Genomic DNA, 26856 nt, shown 5'->3' with positions numbered 1-26856 from the left:
TTGAAAATACTTATATAGATCACTTGAGGGTAACTTAAATTTCGCTCTTAGTTGGGCAAAGGTTTTAAATACTTTTCCATCAAATAATTGATTTACTGTGAGGAGACCTCTCTCAGCCCATCCCCGAAAACCGCTAATGTCTGATAAGGATGGAAGGAACTCTATATTTCGATCAATGGTCATAGCTCGAGATAAAGCAGTCTTTCCCTTCAACAGCTTTTGGACCTTATTCCAAATCTTTAAAGTATGTTTGACCCATAAATTTGAAATTTTTATTTTTTTCTGAGACTGCAGGTTGAGAAATGGGAGCTGAGAGAGAGAGATTCCTGGCACCGAATATTCCTCCATAGATACCCACTGTGACTCCGGATCCCGGATGATCCATGCCACCACAGCTTTTATTTGGGCAGCCCAATAATACAACTTGAAGTTTGGTAAATTTAAGCCCCCATTTTCCTTAGCCGACATTAAAATTTTTAGGCGCACTCTTGGTCTTTTGTTCTGCCATATAAATTTTGACAATAGATTGTGGTACAACAACAGGTAGATTTTGGAATAAAAATAATAGTCTTGGAAGAATATTCATTCTTATAGATTCAATTCTACCCAAAAGAGAAAGCGGTAGTACATCCCATCTGTTTAAATCAGATCTGATTTCCTTTAACAATTTGTCATAATTAGATGAAAACAACTGCTTAGTCCTGGGGGTAAGAATTACTCCAAGATATCTAAACCCCTGCTTGGAGTGTCTAAATGAAACAAGATTATCCAGCTGCAATGGCCAAGTCCCCACAATCATCAAGGCTTCGGATTTATTTGTATTAATTTTATAACCTGATACCATACTGTATTCCTTAAGACTGTGAAGCAAAGCTGGAACAGAAGTAATAGGGTTTTCCAGAAATATTAAAATATCATCAGCGAAAAGTGACAATTTATGCTGAACATTTGATTCATCTCTTATTCCCTGTATGAGAGGATTGGATCTAATCAGTTCAGCTAACGGTTCTATACTCAAAGCAAATAGAGGGTGAAAGAACCTCACCCTGCCTGGTACCGCGTCCCAGTGGGAAAAATTTGGAACAGTGCCCATTAACCCTTACTCGTGACTTTGGATTCTTATAGAAAGTTTGGATCCACTTTATAAACCGTCTCATTAAAGCCCATGTGCCTCAATGCCTATTGTAGTAAGCCCCAATCCACCCGATCAAAAGCCTTCTCAGCATCCAAGCTGAGAAGCATTGATGGGGTATTCCTTTTCTGTGCCACTATTTGGAGATTTAAAGCTCTTCGAACATTGTCGGTCCCTTGTCTGCTGGCGATAAAGCCAGTCTGATCGGGTTTCACAAGTTTTCTCATATATTTTTGCATTCTATTTGCAATGATGGCAGTCAGTATCTTTAAATCCACGCAGAGGAGACTGATGGGGCGATAAGACGAGCACAAAGTAGGATCTTTACCATCTTTATAAATGACACTAATAATCGCTTCAGACCATGACTGAGGAGGATCCCCCTCTGAAAGTGCATAATTATAAACTTTATCCAAAAGAGGCGTAAGCTCTCCTTCAAACATTTTATAATATTCACCTGGGAGGCCGTCCACTCCCGGAGATTTATTATTTTTAAGTTTTAAAATACTGTTTTTTATTTCCTCTCTTGTAATTGGGCGTGTCAATAGATCGGCTTCCTCCTCAGTCAATTTATTAAGACATATTGAGTTAAAAAAATTATCAGTTTTTCCCCCCTTATTTTGACAGCTCTCTTCCTTATACAAATCTTGGTAGTAGGTGGCAAACGCCTTTGCCACATCCTTGGGTTGCGATAGCATTTCCCCAGAATTTGGACACCTAATTCTATGGACAAGTCTGCTTGATTGAGCTTTTCGCAACTGAAATGCTAACAATCTACTTGCCCTATTACCAAATTCATAATACTTTTGATTTGTAAATCGAAGCTGCCCCTCTGCTTTATAGGTTAATAAATCATTTAATTTCTGCCTATTTTCTTTCAACTTATTAAAAGTGTCATTATTTTGTACTATTTGGTAATCTTTCTCTAACAGTCTAATTTTATTTTCCAATTCTAATTGTTCTGCAAGCCTCTCTCGCTTTAATCTTCATGAAATTGCAATAATGTTTCCTCTCAGGACACATTTGGCTCCCTCCCATAACATTGATGGACTTATGGTCTCATTGTCATTAAATTGAATATACTCTAATAACCCTTTCCTAATTTGTTGTTGAATCGCTTCATTATTTAGAATAGATACATTTGCTCTCCAGTATTTAAAATTATTATTTGGACTCAGCTTTAATGTCAAAGAGACTGGAGCGTGATCTGAGATGGTAATTGCTTCAATATTACATTGGGTCACTCTATAGAAATCTACACCTGTCATCAAAAACATATCTAATCTAGAGTGACTACCGTGTACATTTGAAAAAAAAGTGAAATCTTTTTCCTTGGGATGCAAGCGACGCCAAACATCTATCAAACCCAACTCGTCCATCAGTGCACAGAGAGTTAAAGATTTCCTGGTCCTTGGACCAAAGTCAGCAGGGAGTCTATCTACATATGCTCTCAGAACACAGTTAAAATCTCCCCCTATAAGAACAGTCCCTTCAGCATTGTCTGCTATCAAGGATGCAATATTTTTAAAGAAAATTGGACAATCCTCATTTGGGGCATATAAATTCACTAGAGTCATTTTAATGCCCCCTATACATCCAATAACCATCAAAAATCTCCCCTCCTTATCAGTAAAAGTTTTCTCATGGCAAAAATACACTGACTTGCTAAAAAGGATAGCAACTCCCCTTTTCTTCCCACTTTGGTCCGAGGAACTATATTGCTGATCTACCCACTCTCTCCTCAGCTTCATATGCTCCTTATCAGAGAGATGCGTTTCCTGTAACATTGCTATGGCACAGTTAAACTTTTTCAGTTGATTCAGCACTTTTTTCCTTTTAATTGGACTACCTAAGCCTTTAACATTATACGTAACACAAATTAAACTATCCATCTGTTATTCTGTTGTATATTCAACTAGAATTCGCTTGAATCTCGCAAGGATCACTATAAGAGGAGTCATTACTAAAAATAACAATATGGCCCATCAAAAGTCTCAGGACAAAAAAAAACATTTACAAAAGAACACATAAATAACAATTTGAACAATGTAGGCTTCCATATACCCAGCTGGGTCAAAACGTGGATCTTTTGACTCAAACCTGAATGACCCATTTCCCGATGTATCTTGGACGGAGGCTGGTGACTGGTCCTCCGTGGGGGAAAAGAAAAAAAAAAAAAAAATAATAATAATAATAAAAAAAAAAAGATAAAACACGCCGTGTGCGGTATCGCTTTCGCTCCCAGAGCGCTTCGTTAGTGACTTGGTTGTGGATAGGTGGTCCTCCACTTAGTAGTTCTCGCATCTCGTCCATATTGGAAATTCCCACTTTTCTTCTCATAACTATACTAGTTTAATTAGATAGATGTACTCGGCGAAGATATAAATTAGTTATCCTTGTTGAAGTAGGCTTTAATTTCGGCGTTGGTGAGTGTCGCTTGTCCTCCAATGGGTCTCCTTCCCGCTGTATTCCACCCATCTTGGCACAGCTCCATCTCCAGTCGCTCCCTCTCATCCACTCGGGCGTGCACCCCCAACTTCTCAAGCGCCGGCACAGCATCTGCCAATGTCGGGTAGGCCTTCACGCCATCCTCCATAAAAACTCTCAGCTGTGCAGGGAAAACACACTTTGCCTTAATGTTCTTCATCTTTAGCTGCTTTACTGTATCATGCACCAGTGCCCTTTTCTTCTGCAGCTCGGGAGAGAAGTCATGATCGAAGTAGATCTGTTTTCCTTCGTACATAACTTTTTTCAGCTCCCAGGCCTGTCTCAGTATGGTTTCTTTTACTGAAAAGTCCAGAAACCTAACGACCAGCGAACGAGGGGCTGCTTCAGGGTTTTTGGGCTTAGCAGTGAGCGCCCTGTGTGCCCTTTCAATGACGATGTTAAGATCAGGGGGAAGCTGAAGAACAGAATTAAGCAAATCATGTACGAACCGCTTAACATCTCTTCCCTCGCATCCTTCAGCCACGTTATAAATTCTCAGATTGTTTCGCCTTAAATGATTTTGCATATCTTCACATCGTGCATTCAAATCCATCTCTCGTTGCAGTAAGTGACGAAGGGCCCGCTCATGACGCCTGGCCGTGTCTTCATTAGCACTGATGCGGTCCTCCGCGGTTCTCTTTTGTAGATCAATAAGCTCTCCTTTCAGTTCCCCGAAAGACGTTTCCAACCTTGTTAAAGTTAGCTGAGTCTGAGTGTGTCCATCTTGGTTGTCTTTCCTCAGCTTTTCGAGCTCTGCCAGAATTTTTGACTCTGAGTCTCGCATATTAGCATCCGATTGCGCACTCTGTGCTTGCATCAGAGTTAGCTGCTTCAAGTTTTCGCCTTTTTCCTTAACTGAGTCCTGTTTAGATTGTCCTCTACCTCTAGTTGTCGACATGTCGAATTTATTAAGAATCGCCGAGTATTATACTGGTTTTATTAGGAAATTATTAAACTTTTGGACGGAGCGATTCCCTCACGCTGCTATCAGCATGGCGTCACCCGGAAGTCTACTAGTATGTAAGTAAGTTTAATAATGGGATGTTTTTGATTCATTTTTGGGTGAACTCACCCTTTAAGCATTGTAGTTCAAAAGCTAGCTGTAGTTTTGTAGTTTTTAAGCTATTGAAATGCAATCAGCAGTAAAAGAGACTCATTTTGCTCTATGCGCACGCTGTCTGAAAAACATCTTCTAAGGTGGTGGTCATAGAGCCCGGGAGTGTTGAACAGTTATTTCTGATGTGTCAAAATGCTCGTCTCTGCAAGAATCAAATAAACACAGTAAGTCTTAATTGAAAGCAAACAGGATCTGGGCAGCTCTTAAAGTGACAGTAGTGTCTGTCAGTCATGCTATCAAACAACAAAAGAGAAAAAAATGTCTCCGTGCTCTTGACTTAACCACTTTTGAAACTTTAATAAGAAGAAATATAACTTAGACAATGAAGAATTTGCATTGTTTTAAAACATTTGATTAGTTTATACAATGTAGCATTTATTTTTTCTACTGTAGTTTTTTTTTTTTTTTGGAAAACACCAAAATCCAATGAAAATAAACAACCAAGAGTGAAAAAAATACCAGCGTAACAGTTCAGTATTTGTTATCCACACAATCACGTACAAAAAAAAAAGAATAAATCCCATACTGGTCACAATGAAACCTGGATTCCACACGGGTAGATTCGTGTGTCCACCTTCTCACCAAACAATTTAGCATGACTGGAAGGTTTAGTGGGAGATCGTCAGGCTACCGGATGGATATTAACAGGCCTTGAAAGCTCACTAAGAATAGCCAGTCTTTGAAGTGCATCACTGTAGAATTGCCAGACTCCGCATCACACCAGACAGAGTGGCCGGACAGCATTAGATGAACAAGCGGTCGTCTTTCCATTTCGCGGTAACCAACCATAAACAAGATCAAACCAAGCCAATACGTGTCCTCTTTCCACCTCATAGATGAAATAGACCTCAACCCTATTTCCATTTCTGCTGTTAATTGGCACTCCACCCTTTCCATTAAAAGTGAAACTAAACATTGCCGTATAGTTTACTGCACTGTCACAGATGTTATGTTTGTCAAATCCTGGTGTCTCCTTTACCACCTCAATGACCTTCATAAAGTTGCTTGGTTTTATAGCATCCTCTAGAGATTGGATTGAGGACTTTCTGCACAAAGTCTGTAAGAAACGTCCAAGTTGGCGGGTTTTTTGACGTATATAATCATGCTTTGATGCATCATGACCATGTTTGCTATAAAGAGACTCTGCAAACCGTAACAGGCAAATGTGCATGCTTGCTTGTCATTACCAGAAGATCCCTGTTGAACTGCGTTCTCACAACCCGCAGCTCGCATTGTGCTGATTGTGACACTGACTACTCACTGGTTGGGCATGAATGTATGTATGAGGGCATGAAGAAAGCATTTGGCTCAAGTACCATCAAGATCGCTCCCCTGAGCTCCATTACAGGCGACATCATCACGGACTGCAGTAAGCAGATGGAGAGATGGGTGGAGCCCTACCAGCAGCTATACATGTGGGAGAACGTTGTCACTGACACTGTAATGGAGAGCACCACCTCCTTGCCTGAGATGGAAGAACTTGATGCTTTGCCCACTGTGGATGAGCTCAGTAAGGCTATTGACCTTTTAGCATGTGGCAAAGATACTCCATTGTCTCCAGAGACGGAGACAGAGTTGTAATTCCACTTCGTCAGATGAAATAAATATATATAGTCATGTGAAACTATTATAATTTTAGTGGAATATCTGGAAAACAAGACATAAAAACTGAGGATGAACAAAACGTTCTTCCAGTTATCTGTGTTTTAATAATGTTCTCAAAACATCAGCAAAAAAACCCAACAAAAAACATTAAGTATACAGCGTTCTTGATTTTCTGAAATGTTATTGTCGATGGTCTGATGTTTTTAGTCCAATAATGTTTGAAGAATGGTGAATGGAGTTTCATAGACCTGTCATCATTCCTCTATTACAATAGTCATATTATTCTCCCACTTTTCCAGACACTGACCCATTGAATATACATGTTAAATGTACAGCCTCTTTAAATGGATACATATAGTGAAAAGCACAACATAAATACCCTGCATATAAAATAATCACACAGCCATTGTGTAACATTGTGAAAGGCAATCAATTATGTCTGGAGGTTTACTTGACAAAAGTTCTAAAAAGGTCCAAAATCGGTCCAGCCGGATCTGAACGTCCATAAAACAGTTTAATCACATGTACATCACAAATAATAACATTTGTAGACTTAAGCCAATCAAGAGTGTTCTGATTTAGCATTATATTTTATTGTGGATATAACATTTTTGAACAGAAACAAATTTTCTTCAGTTTTACATTAATTTTTAGCATCCGTTAACCAAATAACAAAATAAAACTACAAAAAGAAAGTTTTTTTTTTGATGTAATCATTTATTTTCCCCCATTTAATATACACTTTTTTTCTAAATATAATGTGATGTTAAAAGTTGATATTTATCCCTGTCAGTTTAAACATAAACCTTGAATGTTTATATATATTTATATATATATATATATATTTTTTTATATATAATAATTAAATCTAGAGTACACTGTTACACAATCGGTGTAACATAATTCACTCACTTTTGAAAGTGTTACATGGACACTGGTGGGACTCATATATACACCAGAAAAGAGTGAAATTTAACACCTGTGGAGTTTATAATAAGATAATTAATGTGTTGTTCAATTCATCGATATTAAGATTTGTGATTTTATGCAACCAAAATATATAACATGAACATTTAATAGAGTTCTCTGACAATTGCACTTCTTGTACCCCAAGTGGGAAAGGTTGAACATGTTAAAGCAGTGATAATACTATATTAGACAATTATTTCACATTTATTATACACACCTCTGAAAAATCCCAGAGGTACGACCTCATAGTTACGGCCATGACAGTGATTATAAAGAGAACGATAGTTGATTGCTTTCTGTATGTAAATTATCACCGTATAGGAAACAGATGACTTTAGGGACACACTTAAACTCAGGACATTAGTACACGGTGACAATAAAAAACAACAATGGACCAAAATGGAAGATCAAACTGCAAGATACCATATAGAGAAAAGCTCAACCAGGACGCTGTCACGAATGGAGACTCAGGCAGGCAGGGGATCCAAATGCAGCGTTTTTTTATTAAAGTAGAGTGGTCGTACAGGCAGTGGTCAAAAGGAACAAACACAGTGTCAGAGAGCAAGCAGATTCGTTGTCGTGAAGCAGGCAGTAAGAGGTCAGGGCAACAGGCAGAGTATCAAAGTCCATAAACAAAGCAGTAATCCAACAGGTAAAAGGCAAAGCTTCAACCACGATAAACAGACCAAGACGGTAACAGGCAAACAGACAGGGATAGATGCTCAGAAATGCAAACACGGGGTAAGGCAAGACTTCGCGATTGACATGAGGAAACAGACAGCTTAAATACAAATCTGATGAGCTAATCAGAGTCCACTCACGGGGCTTGTGGGAAGTGTAGTACAAAAGTGCGTGGATGTGTGTCAGTGATTGACGGTGCGTTCCAAACGGGATATATCGCCCTCCGAAGGGCACTTCGGAGTGAAAATAATCATGGCCGCCATATTGAAGGGTCGTTCCAAACCAAAGTGCTCAAAACTGGCCACTTCAAAGGGCCCTTTGGAATGAAGGATTTCGAAGGGAACAACTGATGGACACTTCAAGCCCCCATGATCCTTTGCACAGGGAAGTTGTTTGACGTCACAGAATGGGTACAGGAGGTTAGGAGTTCGGATTTTAACTATACAGGTATGTATAATATTTTTCTGTACTTCTGTAATATTTATACGAGTTAGATTTGGTACATTATTATGGTCAAAATGACATTGTACTTAAAAAAAATACTTTACAGCTCATTTATCAGTCCATTCAAATGTTTCAAATACATAGATACAATATAGCCTACATGCGGTAAACCTTAAATAAATAATAACGTTAAACAAACGGCGCAGCTTGCACAATTTATCCTCCTTGATTGTCTCGTTAAGATGACGCTGAAGTGCGTTCCAAAAGAAAAGTTTTTTTTACCCCTACACCCTTCATCCCTACGAAGCTCTCACTCCGGAGGGTAAACCCTCTAAAGGGATTAGGGCATAGGGATGAGCCCTTCCGAATGGAACGCAGGGTGAATGATGAGGACCAGCTGGTCTGTAGGTGTACAAACAGAGTCCAGAGACAGGGATTGTGGGAAATGTAGTGAAGCAGTCCGTGCGTGTGTGTGAGTGACTGAATGCTGAATGGCAGGTGCAGGGTGTATGGGAAATGGAGTTCTGGTATGAATGAATAGTCCGGATTGGAGTGCCCTCCGGTGACTGTGACAGGCACTCTCTTCTGTGATCATGACAGACGCAAAGGAGCTCAATCTGTACAAACACAGAGTGGTCTGGTGATCTCAACAAGCAACCACATGTAACATTCCCCAATGTGTTTTCCTATCTTGTTTGTGGTATAATCGCTTACACTTTTAAGCAATTAAGAAAATCTCTCAAGGCCCACCTACAGTTTACAAATGGATAGGTGTAGGACCTGCAGATTTTCTGTACAAATGACCAGAAAACCATAGTTTGCACAAATGTTTGTAACAAACACACCTGTTTCACTACTTTAACCTTATTTTCATTACTGCAGCACCTTTAGTCATGACAGTTTGTTTTTTTACTTGCTGTTACTTTTTGTTGCTGTTGCTGATGTTGTTTAGACTAATCTGGGATTATGTTATTGTTATTATTCATTTTATTTTTATTTTAGGTAACTGTGATGTTCCAGCCTACTGGATGATGCCCACTAGTGGTTCAAATGGAGATGGCTACAAGATTGACTTCTCCTCTGGTGCAGCTTAGGCTGGACACAAACTTGATGATTTTAAGGACAATTATGAGCCCGATTTGCACCCCCCAGTGATCTGGGGGTGTAGCCCGATTTGAGGCTTGTCGCAACTGACATTTTGTCCACAAAATATCCTCAATTATGTGGTGTCATTACGGTTATTTTACTGCCCCGATCACGTGAGAGCCTCCACAATCCCAAATCATAAATATATGTTTTTTTATATTTACAACTCTTCATTGGGCTAATCTCTGCCCCCTTTTACTGTAAAACAGAACACGCTCCAGGAGAGCCAGCTGACGACGTCTATTGTTCTCCATTTGTTTTTTTTTCTCTCAAGTCACATTTGATCTCACCTCACTGTGAAATCATTCCTACAGTCAACAAGTGTGTGGTCCCCGCCTAAATTATCAGGGGCCAGTTGTTCAAAAGTAATCTGATTAAGATTGGATCAAATCTTGAAAACTAGTCGTTTGAAAGGATTCTAAAATCCGATTAGATCACAAAATCCAATCTTGATTGCCTTTGATCTGGATAAAATCAGTTTGTGTTCAAAACTTTTTAGTAAGATTGGGATACCTTTGATAGAAAAATCTGGATTATACTGATTCCATCAGAAGGGTGGATTTCAGGAACAAAAATTTAATAAAACTTTAAAAAAGGTAAAAAAAAAAAAAAAAAACATTTTTATCATGTATTCTACATTGACATTTTTTATTTTGCTCTTGATTAGTTTAACTGTTAAAGTAATCAATTAGAAGTAGACGTTAGGCTGCGTACTGTTTTATGTTGCATATTTAAAATGCCTTCACCTAACTTTTATCATTCTTAGGCTAGGTAAGTAAGTAGAGTGTGACCTAAATTACAAGCATTTTAAAATACAGAAGACTTCTCTGTGGTCTGTTCCGGATCAACATCATAAATAATGCCATGGGAGGCAAACGTCATTATAAAATACAAGTCAGTTTATTTACTACTATTTCTATTTTGACCAGTACATGTACATGTACAAACATATATAAGATATAAAACAAGTATTAAATAAAGTATAAATATTACAAATTCTTCAGTCAAGACAATATCAGCAATGGTTCTGGTGCTGGAGAAGCTCTCCAGATGGTCCCGAAGCATCATCTGCTGCAATCCTCACATTTCTGCCTTTTATAGATGATCTGAATTCTTGGTCATCAGCTTTGAAAATCCCCTCATAATTTCAGTCTTTTATAGACAATTTGTCAAATCTTCCGGTGTCATGAGCTTTGGGAATCCCCTCAAGACTTGTCTAAAGCCGTTCACCCTTTTTGTTTCCCTTTTTCTGACCCTTCTCCTTTGCTGTCTTCTCTGACTTATCTGCAACATATCATCCGAAGGTAATATGGAATGCTTGCCTCTCCTCTATCTTTAGCAAAGCTCTTTCTAATAGTTTTTTCCACTCTCTACTCTACACACTTGCTGTTGTAACTGGAGTATGTTTTTTGTCTTTCTTAATAAACCACTTTCTTAAAAGCTTTTAAGCAAAAAAGTGTTGTCTTTTCTTAACATATTCTTAATAAAACATAATATATATTAGCTATTCTTATGCATATTACATACACAAAAATATTAACGTTTTGGTAACCTACTGTAAAGTAAAAAGAGAATTTGGTGCCATAAAAAAATTATTTGATTTAAAGCGTCTTTTTTTTTTTTTTTTTTTATCACTGTTTGTAAACTACATTGGCATGATCATAAGAGATAAACCAGTCAAAAGTTCAGAAAGTTTCTCAGGTGAACACTCCTGACAAAGTGTGTATCTGGTTCAGGGTTATCCAATCCCAATTTTGCTTTGAAAAACCAGCACTAAAGTAAGATGGATTACCTGATCCTGAATAGCAAAACATGGGATTTCCAAATCCAGATGATCCTGATCCAAATTAAACTTTTTGAACAACTGGCTCCTGGTTTGTGTGTTCAGAGAATTATAAAGGTAAAACGGTCATTATGTTTGTGGTTTTCCACAGTTTTAAATCGGTTAAGATTTGAAATTCGTCTAGTGTGCATTGAGAGATGAATGCCAACAATATGTACTTGTGTTGACTGGGCACATGCCCACACTCTCAGACCAGTCACCCCTGCTTCAGATTTTGCATATTCACAGCAAGGCATTTTGTCTTTCTGTGATGGAGTGCTACCATCATTACGCAGACCCTGTTAAGTCATATTTAATGCCAAAGTCCCTACTGCACCTTTGTGATGCAGGAAAAGGATGGATGCAAACTATCTGTCCTGCTCCAGCATTGCAACGTCCTCACACCCCTGGTAGCGCTAACCGAGACACAGGCAGCTGCACTGGAAGCTCAGACGAGACTGCAACATTGATTGCATGCTTGGTACACATCAAAAGCAGGACGATGAATATCAGCGTCCAATATGCATGCCTTTGTGTAAACTAGTGTTGACAAACCAGCTAGACCAACTGTGATAAGAGAGTGCTATCCTAAAAAAACAACAACAACAACAACAGTAATCTCAGCTACCATCACATTGAGGGATAGATATCACACTGACAGCACAGGAACCTGAAAGTAGAGCAACTGGATTCATAATAAATCGATTATTTCCTGGAGTAGGGGCATCACCTGACAGGCTCATTCACTGCACATGTTGTGGGAATGGCTGTCTGGAAATGAAATGCGCATTTAAGTACCTCAGCAACTCAATCCTGCAGGCCTGTGCAGATGACAGCAACATCTGTCTCCAGCTAACTGATGGGAGGTCACTCAAGTACTATAGCCAAGTAACAACACAGATCTTTGCTACAGTTTTTTGACTTTGTTGTGTGAAGTGTTTGGATGACGCTGCGCTTGAATGTGAATTTCGCCAGTACATGCCCAGCAAGCCTGCCAAGTGCTGCATGAAGTTTTGTATCACCGGTTCTCCCTCCTCATAAATTTAGTTAGCTAACACCAGGGGACGTCCTTCTTCAAAAGACTGTACATCAGAACAAGCAGTGTTGAGAGGTTTGTCAAGAACTGGTTATAAAAAAATGAAACAGTCCCAAATATGCTTTGAACTCCTCCACCATTGATCCAGTGACCTCAAATGCTCCTGATCATCTCGTCCTGTCAGCAAAATATTGTCCAGATATACAGTTTCCTTTGGAATGTCTTTCAGGACCTCTTCCATAGTCCTCTGGAAGATTGCTGGACTGGAACTAACCCTGAAAGGTAATCTGGTGTACGTGAACAATCCTTTGTGTGTATTCACTGTCACATACTGCTTTAACGTCTCATCTAACAGAATCTGTTGATATGCAGGACTATATCTAACTTGCCGTGCATTTCTCCTCCAGCTAAAACTGCAAACATATCCTCCATTCGAGGAATGGGATACTGATCCAGCGTTGACTCTCTGTTGATGGTTACTCTGTAATCTCCACAAAGTATCACACTGTAAACCTGAATGTTGTCTTTACTTAAACAATCAAGTCATTTTGAGTAAACATTACTTAAAATTTAGGATTTTGGCCCCATTACTTAAAAATAGTTATAACTTCTTACCTTCAAAATGCATAAAAGTAAGATTTAAAGTGTTGTGTGCTCAAAATCATGATTAATCCTTTGCAAAAAATAGGTCATTTTCAGAAATGTTGTTTTCTTGACTGTAAAATTCTAATACATAATATAACAATATTCAAGTGCAAGGTCTTTTTTTCCCCAGAAAACAAATGGATTTCATCATATTACAATTATTGATCATAATGGGAATAAATGTACTGATTTTTATTTAGAAAAAAAACTAAACACTTCAAAGTTGATGAACGAATATATATACATATATAACTGTTTTTGTGAAATATGTAATAAATAGACAACGCAGCCATAATTGCAATATTTCCCGGTCAAACTTTGCTAACGTAGCCATTAATTAATGCTATTTTATTGATAGTTTTGTGATGGTATGATAAATGAGGTATCAAATGATTCTTTATTTGATTTGTAATACTGAAACAACATTTTAGTTAATAAACTTAATCATAGTGTAATTATGTATTTCATAGCAGCCACTTCTGAGACCAATTAGTGATTGTCAAACTTTGCCTACCCCACCATTATTTTCAGCTATTTTCTTCATGATTTTGTGATGGTATGATTATTGAAATGTCAATTTATTTCTTACTTTACCTGTGAGATATATACATTGATGGAAGTTTTAGGCCTAATCGTTTTTCTGTACAAAAAAGAACATGGCAGCTACTGGTTAGACCATGAGGGTTATTTTTCCCAGGCAAACTTTGTCAGACCATTATGTGGCGCTGTAATTCTGCCGCAGAAATGCACTTAAAGCAGCGAAGAAGACTGTGAGCATGCGCATAAACCTTGCGCGCTGAATACAAACTTTAACAAAGCTTAGAAATAACACTTTATACAAGCATGTAGAGTCGGCTATTGCTGTTGTTGGTGCTGTTTTGTGGTGTTAGCGCATTTGACTAGGGTCGACACGTGGGGTGATGACATCATCGTTTCAGAAAATATACGGATTGCCCCGTCCACACGACAACGCCAAGCCGGCGTTTTCAAATTTTTCCACTCTGGGACCCGGTTTCAAAAAATACCGGTTTCACCTTTCGAAAATGCCGGATCTGTGTGGACGAAATGCCTATCCGATAAAAAATTTGTGCGGTTTCACTGAAAGGCGTCTCCGTGTGGACGGGGCCTTATTTGATATTTTGACTTGTAAAACGCAGTATTTCGTAAAGTATTAATCATGGGTTAATCATGTGTTTTAAGAACATTGCTACTAAAGCTGAGGCAAATTAGTAATGTTTCGTAATTTGTGAAATTACAGTCTGTCTTCACACTCGCAACACTAATTAGTTACAAAGTGATTTACTTAGTTAAAGGGGCTAAGATTTTTACTTTAATAAAGAATAAAAATACCCCAATATGTTTGCAGATATTTAGGAAACATGCCAAGTTCACCTACTTATTCCTCAGAAAAACAGTGCTACAGCCAGATATTCTACTTTGAAAATGTGCGTTCCGTGTCGGAATGTCTGTCTTTGTTTTGGTCTGTGTGAAACCGTGTGCTGCCAGTTTATCCAATAGTATTTTGACATCACAGGTTGCCAGTTGGCGGAAAATAATGCGTTTTGCAGCCATGGAAGCCAGCAAACAAACTGGGTCGGAGAATCGCAAATTCTACCTGACCTAAAAAGCCCTGCAGCCATCTAAATATCTCTATGAACGACAGCATATTAAAGCACGGATAAATCAACTCATCAGCTTATAGTGTGTAAGTCTCCTCAGCTTTTTATTGTCAATTGCGCTCCCTCTTGTTGCGTGTCCTCAAGCTGGCCACCCGCGTCTTTGAAGGAGGGGGTGGGGCAAGCAAGATTTTGCATTTTGGACTGCAGTACCTATTTCGACTACTGGGTGTCATTATTACATAGAGCCCCTTTAATAGCCATATCTATCTGATCTACCTTCCAGGATATGATTGTCACTTTTATTGCCTGTGACCTTTATTTGCTTGTTTTATTGGATTTTTGATAACATTGTAAGATTACCATTGTATCCAATCTGTTAAGAACATCCAGCGGTAAACACAAAATGTGTGCAGTTTACTGGGTTTTGGCAAACATACATGTGAAAAACAGGTCAGGTTGGATATTTCCAACTTGGTCTTCTCTGTAATGCTGGTATAGTAAAGGAGTATAACTATGAAAAAGTCATTCAACAGAGTGGTTTATTCATTGATCAGTTGGGAGCAACTGTGAAAGGGACTGTCCTATATATATCGGCTGATAACCTTGGTGCTCATCATATAGCAGGATTCCTTGAGGGTTTTACTGCAGATATATTCTGCCGTTTTTGCATGGCAACAAGAACTTCACAACAAGTTTAAGCACACAGAGGGTAGTCTCCAGCAACTTTGAACCTCGCACTAAAGACACTAATGACAGGCATGTTGAGGAGGTAAAGCAGGATCCTTCTTTGAGTAAGTTGTATGGAGATGAAGCTGTCCACTATGCAACATTTTCATGCTGTCACTGGTTAACCACCAGATGTTTTACATGACCTACTAGAGGGCATTGCACCAGCTGAACTCTATCGCTGACTTTCGGAGATGACTGAAAAGAAATACATCTCCCTTGAATCAGTGAACCATGCAGTAAAGACATTTTCTGGTAAAACCAACAGACCTCAGCCAACTCCAACAGCTTTTGCAACCAAAGGAACGATTGGTGGCAATGGCCTCGAAAACTGGACGTTACTTAGACTTCTTCGAATTTCAATTGGGGATGATGTCACAGAATGAGAGTTAATGGGAAATTTTGATGCTGCATAAAAATATAGCTGTATGTTGTATGTTTTGATGCCACAAAACAATCAGAGTCCATTGATTTCTTGAGTTGCAAAATAACTGAACACAGAACTGCTGCAATTAACATTCACTGGTTTTGGATTGAAACCAAAGCATTATTTCATTGAGCATTACCCCCAGCTGATAAAAGCCTTTGGCCCACTGTGATGTTTGGACAATGAGTTTTGAGGGCAAACACAAATAAAAAAAAAAAAAAAGTAATTTGTGAATCTCAAACCTTCAAAAATGTGACCCTCACACTGACTGTCCAACATCAGAGAATTATGAAATACTATCTGGACAATAGCTCATTTTTCAGACCCCCAATTGAACTTGAGCATATTCTATCACACGAAATTTGCAGTGTGGATATCAGAGCTCTATAAGGTTTTCCCTCTATCATGTTACACTGTAAGAGGCAGGATGGTGGTGACACCTAAATGTTATATCTTAAGTTAAGTGAATGATTCAATGTTTCATGTTTTTTCTGTTCTCTTTTTTTCCTTGACTTTTGGTTGCGGTGAAGTCCTAAAAACCCCTCGGGGGTTGTCATCAATCTTCATGTGGAATTTATGGCCATTCCAACTTAAAGGGTTAGTTCAGTGCAGTGGAATGGGATTAATACACACACACACAAAAAAAAAGTTAACTGGGAGCAGAAAATGGCAGGCAAAGACAGGCTGTGTGGTTTTATGGCCCCCCAGAATTTGTCTTTGTGGACTCCACAGGCCATTAGCCTTTCCCGGGCCATTAGCCTTTCCCGGTTCAACAGGTGAAAGGTTAATGCATTCTTTGATGCATATGTGGAAGAGCTGTGGAACCTAAGACAGGTTGATCTCACATGCCTGGAATATGGATGAAGCAGGTGCCATAGCGTCTAAAAGCCACAAACCATCATTGGCATCAGGGGGAAAAGGCAGGCAGCCAGGATGACCAGCGCAGAGAGAGACTTTACGGTAACAGCTGTCTGTGCTGCAGGCCAGTGCATAATGATAACATCGCAAATGAACAGGTGAGTATGAAACATGAGTATATTCATAGTCTGTGGTTCTTGGTTGCTTTTGAGATGAATAATTAATTCAGAATATTAAGCCATTTTTTCACGAACAGACTTGCATTTAACTGGGCAGGGCATGGACAGGAGAGGAGCTTCGAGACCTCAAATCTTCTGGAGATAATATTCCAAGCACTTGATTCACTAAAAGAGCTTTTCACACTATCTTTGTTTAAAAGTTTTCTCTAATAAACTTCTGTAAACAAAGACAAAGTACTTGGATGATGTGCAGCACGTCAAAATAAATTTCTTCCAACACTTGAACAAATAAAACATAGTCATGGCATTTATATCAGTTGACTACTAAAAAGTAACTAACGACAGCTTTTAATATCAGATTAAAACACACTTGGATTTGTATAAATTTTGTCTTCAAGTGCAATTTTTTATATTTATGGTGTAAGACTTGTTCCCTTTCAGTTGGTCACGTTCGACATACGTCAGTAGTGACAACGAATTGGGATATCGCTAGAGAGCCCTATCAGCTTCGAGTGAACTAAAACAAGCCAATGGAATTGGCGTGCGATATTTGCATAATGCGCTCCGACAGGTGTATTTAAATAGGAAGCAGATGCAATCGCACTCTGCCTTTCGCTTCGGAGACAACCTGTGTGTTCCTGCTATTAGACTGAGAGTGACTTCTCAAGACTTTGAAGAGCTTTCGTTTTACAGTGCTGGCATTATGGCACCGTACAGCGAGGCTGCGAGCTTCCCAGAGTGAGCTTTCCAAGCTGTTATACAGCTCTCAACTGCTGTTTTCACAGCATTATTTGCCCCGTTTGGTTTGCGATTTGGGCCGGCTCCTCTGTGTATGTGACTAAGGGAGTGAAAGTGTACCTGCAGTCACATCGCTGCTGTTCCCTGTGCGCTTCGGCACAAAGAACAAGAGCTTCTAAAAGAGCTTCACAGACAGACACTGCATCTTTTTCAAGACGTCATTCAGTCTGTGTGTTTCTGGAGGCGGTCGTTTCCTATCCTCACTGACGGCCACAATCACTTTCTCTCATGTCTGCTTAGCGTGCTGAGACTGTGTTTGTGGGTGGTTCATACTCTCTTGTGAGAGTATGTCCACGTCGGCGTGCTGTTCGTCTTGCCTTTCTCGTAAGGGCTTGAGCGCTCAGTGCGATGTGTCGTTGAGCTGCCGGTTGACAGCGCACGTTGCCATGGCAACCAGCTCGTTGTTCGGCGCTCTAGATGTACGGTCGAGACTCGAGTGCCTTAATTGAGGTGGAGTCCCCTCACTTATTCCCCGATCTAGTTTTATTTTTCTGAATCAGAAAAATACTACTTTGGCGAATAAGCCTGGGTGACCAGAGGATCACAGTGGGGCAATACCCGCCGAGCCGTTCTCCGTGGGCCCCCCACTCCTCTAGTGCATCACAAACATGTTGTGACTATGTTCGTGGGTGGTTCATGTTTAGTACAACATGGCCACATTGGCTGGTAGCTTCTGGGTGGATTGCTGGTCCTTCTCATGGGGAACCTAGCATCTAGTCAGCGCTCCAGCAGAGGATCAGTTGTCGACTGCTACATTGGAGAGAGGGTTGTTGGGCTCTGGACATGAAGACAAGGCTGAGCGTTCCACGGTTGTGATGTGCTCAGGCTGAATCAGATTCAGACTTAACAACCGTGCGTCCCGTGCCCCTGGGGGCGTTGTGCGACGTGTGCTCGCCTTGCCCCGCCCCTGTCTTTAACCCGGATGCGCATTAAAAACTTGGCAGTTTGGAAGCCTTTTTTGGTGTCAAATATGGAACGCCGAAAGGGCAATCTGCATTAAGTTTTTTCTCTCTCACTACCTTTTGTGATGGGGTGGCAGTGCTACGGGCACCCCACCTCTGCCCCGCATGGGTCTTGGCCCCCGGCAAGTCCATGGAAGGCCAAAGCACTCATTGCATATGGGTAGTTTTGAGTCGGGGTTGAGCTACGCATGATGCAAGTCATAGCGCAGGCCCCTGGCCAGACAATGTCCACCGTGGTGGTCCAGAAACACCCCTGGCCAGTCTTGCAGAGGTGTGTCGTCGTCAAAGTACGCTTTCTCGATGCTCTCATCTCTCAAGCTGGCCTAAAACCAGGCTGCTCAGCCAACCCATTTGGCAATCGAGAAGCGGTCCTGGAGCAATAGTGACCTGGAGCTCAGGTAAACAGTTCTTCGGGGGGGTGATGCTCGCATCGCTCCCTCCCCGGAGGAGGGCCGGGTGGAGAATTTTGGTCTGTTCCACTGCTGGCTCTTTTCAGGGGTGTTCACTACACTCAGGTGTCACTGGACAACGCACCTGTTCTTCGGGCGGAGATTGCTATCCTCCTGGCGAAGGATGCAAACGAGCCGGTCCCTCCAGCCGATATGAAGACGGGGTTTTACAGCCCCTACTTCATTGTACCCTAAAAGGGTGGTGGGCTACGGCCAATCCTGAATCTGCACGTCTTGAACCGGTACCTTCACAGGCTGCCGTTCAAGATGCTCACGCAGAAGCGCATTCTCGAATTATAATTATCTGCCAAATTTATCCTCGATAATTCCATGTTTTTTTGGTTGAGTTTAATGATAATGCTGTCCTAAACCTATAGCGGACAAAAACATAACAGACTCAAAGCCCTAAAGAGTGAGCACACACTTTCGACATGCAATTTTGAGAACACTAAGGAAAGAGCGCGTTCTGATGGACACTTCAAACACACGTTTGCACTGACTGTTTGGTTTACCTGTTTACACATTCATAACGAGCGTTATGTCTGACTCAAAAACGCATGTATTCAACGCCAATTTTTGTTACGATAAACTCAGGTCAAAAACGCACATTTTTGGTCACTCCAAAGCGCACGTTTTAATAGCAAATCACACATCGAGAACACGTGTTCTTAGCGCAAATCACACGTCGAGGACACACGTTTTGACAGCAAAACGCACGCTTTTGTCCCGTCAGAGTACAATCAGACGTCCGACCAGGCGTTTGTGAGTACTTTGGCTTGCCATATGAAACAAATAGCAACGTGCACTATTTAGGTCTCACCTACGCTTGCGTTCTATCAATACCCAGGTGATGACTGTGTAAACGACTGGACATTAGAGTATACGACACTCGCAGTGAACCAAGTTTACAAAGAGTGACTGTTTTGTTCGCGCTTTTTGATGATCGTTGTTGTAACGTTTTGGGAAGCCAGAATGCGCATCCATCGACATCCATAATGAAACATACATTATCTGAACTCTGTCTGTCTTCCACATTGCTATTTTCAAGAAACCATATTAGATGCGTCGTCATTCGAACCGTAAGTGGAGAACCGTACGGATCTTTTTTTTTTTTTTTTTTTTTTTTTAAATGAGAACCGTTGCACCCCTAGTTCTCACTACACTCCCCTCCAGTGGACCCTTATCGTTGCTTATCCTTTTCTTCAATATGAAAAATGAATATTTTGCAAAACTGGAAAGTTTTTTTTTTAGCATGTACAGATCACTTGGTGTAAGTAAAAATCACATGATCCTTCTTTAAAGATGGTGCAGTATGTTTGTGATGGAAGACGAGAGAGTTCTTTCTTAAACTCATAAAAGAGAAAAGAATTATGAGAATACTGGGTTATAAACAACTAATGCCACAATTTATTAAAGGTGCTATAGAGGATGATTTGTTTTATACATTTTTTGCAATATTACTTGAAACTGTCTTTACTAACTGATAAAAGACTATTTATTAGGTGCACTGAAAGGAATAATATTAATATACATCATCTGTGCACGAGGTAGGGCATTAAAAACATCAGCCAATCATTTACGCAATCATTGTGTAAACGATTGGCCCTCTGGCTTGTCAATCAAGATGAGTGATTGACAGTGAGATGACTTGATGAGTAGCCTATCAATGTTCCTATAATTGCCGATACCTAATTTTACAGAGAGAAAAGTCACAAAAAACATCTGTGGTCGAATATTATGTCAGAATTAAATAGACGAGAAAGCAGGGATTCTTTAATTAATTCATCTCATTATAATGGTCGGGGGATGGCGCTAAACGCACATGATTAATTGTCTGAAAAGTGCTTGGACACGAGATTTAAAGATACTAAAATGAATACAATACATAAAAAATGCATACAATGTACACTTATTAATGTTTATTATTTGTGTGAGTTTTTTTATTAAATTTATGTATGGTTAGTTTAACGAACATGGTTTACTATGGAAAATCAAATCTATTAATTGCAATAATATAAGCTACCATCAATAAGCCTACTAAAGCTGACACGGAGGTATGTATAATTACAAACTCACTATGACTGTTATCTATTTCTAAAGTAAGCTATATGTATGTGACAAAGTTTCTGCGACAGCTCTCTGACGCGATTCATCAGTGTCCAAATTCCTCGCTTCATTTCGTTCACTCCTTGCTTAGTACATTTAACCATAGACATTATGCACTTCACTGCCATGCATTATGTAGGCTATGGATTCAAGAATCAGTAAACAAGTGAGTGATTCCGGACACAGCAACAGAGTTGACACCGAGAGTCAATTCCTGTGCTGGAGTCGACCCCGACTCTGGAGCTATTCAGAGTCGAGGAATTTGTGCAAACGAGACCAAACAGTGAGTGAGTGAGTGTGTGTGAGTGTCTTTTATGTGCGTGCTGATTGCTGAGGTGATTGCGTGCAGGTGTGAGTGATCAGTACTCAGGAGAGGGAGTGCGCTGTGATTGGCTGATGTTGGAGCCTGCCGTTTCTGTGACATTAGGTCTATTTTCTTCACCTGGCCTAAGGTGTACATTTTGAATAGGTGCGTTCCATTCGACCGTAAGTGGACTGCCAAGTGAACTTGACAGGGTATTTGACCACAAAGAATCGGATTATTGATGCAGATCTATGTATTTCTTGATTAATGGAAATATTCTTGAGACTAACTATATTTTATTATAGTTGATGTAAGGATGAATCTATTATAATTAACATGAGGTCTATGTCATATCTCATCTCTAAATAGATGTGTTTTAAGAAAGCAACTGTGTGTATTTGTGTGTGTGAAAGTGTCTGTGGTTTCATGTGCAAAATGACCTCACAAATGTAACAATATATAAAGATGTGAGATTCTTGTTTCTTCTGAAAGTTTGTGGCTTATTTTATTTTTACTCTTTCCTGCCTTCAGACTCACTCAATTACTTCAAACATGAGGCCAACAAAGACCTATAACTACACATAAATAAGCCATGCAGTATATAAACATAAAGCGGTCTAAAATGTTTTTGATTTATGACTCGTTTGATCATTTTTATTTAAAGAATATTTGACCTCACACCACCAATATAGTCCTGTTTGATTATTTGCTTAAATATTGCTTAAATATGAGGGGGAAATTAGAGATGTATCATGAAACAGGAAGTTGGAGTTTCAGAAAAGTAAGAGCTAACATGAACTAAAAAAAGAAAAGAAAAAAAGACAGTCCAGACAAAACATAGTCGTGCCATTAGTGAGTAAGAACCAGTCATGAGGGACCATTTATATCTTTTCTTCTTTATGATTCAATTTAGTTCTGGTAAGTTGAGACGTTTTTTAATTCATGAGGAACTGGTGTGAGATCAGTGATGTAGTTGTAGTTATTTAAAACATCAGTTTAAAACGTATCTAAAAACAATTTTAAAAAAAAGTATAATAAACCATCTTTAAAGAAATTTGTGTTTTGTAGTTTTCCTAAGATGATTATCTATTATCTTATCTATTAATTTGTCAATTGCAGAGATACTCAAACTTTTAATTCCTAAAGGATGAAATCAGGAGGGCTGCTTATTTTCTTAAACAGTGAAATAATGCATACAGAAACTAAAAAATGTATTTGTATTGTTTTCAAAAATCCTTCAGAGATGAAGTTGTTGATATTAAATGTCCAGTTCGTTCAAAGAAGAGAATTACTGTGAGATCTAATAAACACAATAAAGTGCTGCTCATGAACACAAACCTGAAGCTCTTCTCAGCTTTTTCCTGATTATTATATATTCCAGTAAAGCCCATTTGTAAGTTTTTGACAAGCTCTCTTGTTCACAGGCTGTATTCTTTCAAATCAGCGTAAGACAATATACATAACAGGATACACAGGTGGATCAGTGGTGCTGCCCTGCTCCTGCGCTCATCCTCAGGCTACAGTCAACACATTCACATGGCAGTTTCATCACAGTGGACAAGGATGGATTAAAGTATTAGAGGATGAGAAGTACAGCGGCAGACGTGTGCTGTTTAATGAAAGATCTCCACAAAATCTGTCTCTTCTCATTTCTGGCCTCAGACAGGAAGATCAAGGGTACTATAGATGTGAGACTAAACAATATACATCCATTCAGTTAACAGTGAAGGGTAAGTGATGCTTCTTCTAGAAATATGAATCGCTCTTGTTAGACATGATTGACAGCTCAGGAATAGACATTCAATTGTTTGTTTTTTACAAAATTTATTTGAAAAAATAAAAAATAAATAAACTAAGAAATTTGGAGTACCAGTGACAGACTTTAAATTGTACATTAATTGACATTCTTTGAGTTTCACTTGTTCTCACTACAATGTGGCTCATTCATAGCTTTTTTTCTTGTATAAATATTTTTTTAGGCTGTGATTTGGTTCAGAACACAAAGGTAACGAATGCGTTGACTGGATATGCAGGAGAGTCTGTGGTTCTGCCCTGCTCATGCTCTGAACTACTGGCTAAACCTGAACAGATACAATGGATGTATTTTGTAGAAAAAAGATATAAGGAAATTTACCCAAAAGAAACGATTGAGAAGCACAAGAACAGAGTCAAACTGCTGAATCAAACATCTCCAGGAAATCTCTCTCTACACATATCAGCACTGACCACAGAGGACGAAGGAGACTATTATTGTTCTGTCTCATCTCAAACTTCTGTCACCTACAGACTTCATGTTGAAGGTAGTTTTGTTCTGTTGATGTTACTTTGATCATCATTACCACTGATTTTATGAAGAATCTAAATATTTAGAGGAATAAAGTAAACTTGTAGGATGACATGCTGTTTGCATTGTTATATTATCATTGACAGTTACTCTCAGGACAGAGAAACCACACATCCATACAGTTACTCTTGGGACAGAGAAACCACACATCCATACAGTTACTCTTGGGACAGAGAAACCACACATCCATACAGTTACTCTTGGGACAGAGAAACCACACATCCATACAGTTACTCTCGGGACAGAGAAACCACACATCCATACAGTTACTCTTGGGACAGAGAAACCACACATCCATACATCCATCAGTTTATCAACACTTCAACCTTCACACCAAACACAAGAACTTGAACCACCTCAACAACCACACGACACATCTCAATGTAAGTCATAGGCTTGGTTTGCTTTTCATTATTCAACAATGATGATTACAATAATGTATTTTTCCCATGAACATGTCAACAGCCCTGTATGTTTCTCCACAGATCTCTTCATTCTAGTGGCAGTGTTTCCCTTAGCAGTTATTCTGACATTTCTGGCTTTATCTTCTAGATATGCAAAGGTACATAAACACATTCTTACAGTATATTGTAAATGACACCTAATGGGCCCTAGCAAAATTCTGGTTTAAAAACTATTGGTTACTTGTTTTTTTGCCAAATGCGCATGCGCACCTTATTTTTACAGTTTACTGCACTTTGATATTCTTTTCATTAAAAATGCAAAAGTTTGCAAAACACTGTTGTCATGTAAATTAATGGCAAAAATGCATAAAAAGTTTTCCATTTTTAGTTGAAAACAGTGTCGTGTAAACAGCCCCTATGAAAGTAGGGATGAAACACCAACACCTGACTTAAATGAACTTAACAAATGAGTTGGGGCTAAAGCAGTTTCATTAAAGGTAATTGAAGTTCATGCAATCCCACTAATTTGATCCAGGTTAACCTAGTCAAGATAATTACATGTGCACACTTTTCTTAAACAGCCCTAGAGGTCGATAATCGATCATATCTATAGGAAACAGCATATATTTTGTGCTATTTTAATGCGTTTGAAATATGGTGTTTTCCTCAGTGCATAACTTACATTACATCAGGTTTACCATCTGTAAATGTTAGACAGTCATGCAAATATTTCAATTTCGCATGTGCACCAAACAGATGGAACGCAATAGAATAGGAGCAAAATAATTCTGATTAAAATATAAATTTTGCTAAAATATTTGTTGTTTGATAATAACTGTAAAGGGACTATTATAATGGGGTAAATCAAATGTAGTTTAATATAGCCAACTGTAGGCCAATTATTCAGCTCAGATTCAACATACCTATTAAAATTTAGTCTGCTTTTGTTATTTATTTTAATTTTGTGATTTAAACTTCTGCAACTTTTTTTATTATTATTTTAATGTTCTAATGTTCTTCTGCTTCTTACTCTGTGAGACTAACAGTCTTTCTTTTCATAGCTTTTGCAGTTCTGAGACACTCACTTGGTATTTCTCCTGCTCTTTGTCTAGCAAAAAAAAATCCCTCATCACTAAATGAAAGCTTAAAATAAAGTCCTGATTATTTCAGGGGCCTCGTCACAAGTCCATTGTTTTTGAATTTCTGTGTTACTTTTGCTATATTTTCACACTTAAAACAATGATTTTATAATCCTCTTGTACCACTGTCCTCTTTTGTGTCGTGACAGTTCAGTCTGGGAATGATTCAGTGGGCTATATAACACTTTTAATTGTCAAGAAATTACTTCTCTTTAAATGTTTTGGTTCAACATACTTACCTTTTGATCAAACATTGTCTTTAACTTACACTAGAAATTTTTTATTTAGTAACTTTTAAGAGGGTGTATTCATTTTTGCAACATAACATTTTATCACCTTGATAAGAAAATCTAATTTTCCTGAATAATTTTGATCATTGGTAATTGATTAAGAAGACCTGCTGGAAACATTATATCTCTAAAGAACCCTAACATGTCTAAGTAATTGAGTAATTGCCAACTTTATATTATAAAGTCTATAATGATACTGTTACAACAGAGACACAGAGGCAGGCATAAAAGCAATACAGGTGGGTTTATTGGTTAAACAGCAGAGCAATGGGTAATGATGAGCAGATAAAGCAGTTCTTGGATGATGGAGAGAGAGTGATACTGTCCTTGTGATGTTTTTCAGATGCAGATGGATGGTTGCGTTGGAGGATGATGGCGGAGACACTCACACACACAGGCAGGTAGGCACACGAGGAGAACAGGAGACGAAGGAGACGACTGGAGCAGGTAAGTATGGTGTTTGGAGTCCTTAAGGTAAGCATACATAGGTTGTAGTGCAAATGAATGTGTGTGAGTGTGGTGGTTAAATGCAGGAGGTGATTGCTGTGCAGATGAGCGTCAGGTGGCGGTGATCAGTAGGCTGGTGATTGAGTGCTTGGGTAAGGGAGTGAGGTGGAACCTGACTTGTCTGTGACAGTACCCCCCCTCCCACGGCCCGCTCCTGAGGGCCGCGGACCCCGACGTCATGGTGGTCGTCCTCTATGGCGTAGGGCAGGTCTGTCCGGGTGGTTGGTGTGAAAGGTCTGTAACAGGATAGGATCAAGGATATCATTCTTGGTAACCCATGAGCGTTCCTCTGAGCCATAGCCTTCCCAGTCGACCAGATATTCTAGTTGACCACCACGGCGCCGGGAATCCAGAATCTCGTGAACCACGTAAGCAGTGCCATCATCCAGGATGAGTGGAAGGGGGGGCTCGGCGGCTGCCACGTCAGGTTCTGTGGAGGGAAGAACAGAAGGGTGGTGAGGCTTGAGCAGTGAAACATGGAATGTGGGATGGATTCTACTATACTGTGCAGTAGTGTTGCACGATATACCGGTACTAGGTATCGCGATACCCTGCTTTTAAAAACGGTACGGTTCTTAATTTTATTAGTACCGGTACTTTGAGTGCCAGCTGTATTTCCTAATGTGTGACAGCAGGGAGCAGTGTGTGTGCAGCGCGCTG

General features: G+C 39.3%; 1 protein-coding gene across 1 annotated transcript; it reads left to right on the top strand.

Moving 5' to 3' along the window:
* The first annotated feature begins 22381 nt into the window (after positions 1–22381).
* LOC137025326 (polymeric immunoglobulin receptor-like) lies at positions 22382–26323 on the top strand. The gene is made up of 7 exons (XM_067393326.1): positions 22382–22430; positions 22937–23242; positions 23492–23812; positions 23943–24239; positions 24409–24418; positions 26033–26136; positions 26223–26323. The coding sequence occupies exons 1-7, from the start codon at positions 22382–22384 to the stop codon at positions 26321–26323; spliced, it is 1188 nt and encodes a 395-aa protein (XP_067249427.1).
* Positions 26324–26856: the final 533 nt, after the last annotated feature.

The sequence above is a fragment of the Chanodichthys erythropterus genome, chromosome 8 (assembly GCF_024489055.1).
Source record: "Chanodichthys erythropterus isolate Z2021 chromosome 8, ASM2448905v1, whole genome shotgun sequence".
Lineage (NCBI taxonomy): Eukaryota > Metazoa > Chordata > Actinopteri > Cypriniformes > Xenocyprididae > Chanodichthys > Chanodichthys erythropterus.
The sequence above is the reverse complement of the archived record's forward strand: the minus strand, read 5'-3'. Positions and strand labels throughout refer to the sequence as shown.

Coding starts and splice junctions, on each gene's coding strand:
- LOC137025326 (XM_067393326.1), top strand. CDS start 22,382: ATGAGGGACCATTTATATCTTTTCTTCTTTATGATTCAATTTAGTTCT. Junction 23,243..23,491: donor CATTCAGTTAACAGTGAAGG/GTAAGTGATGCT, acceptor ATATTTTTTTAG/GCTGTGATTTGGTTCAGAAC. Junction 23,813..23,942: donor CTACAGACTTCATGTTGAAG/GTAGTTTTGTTC, acceptor TATCATTGACAG/TTACTCTCAGGACAGAGAAA.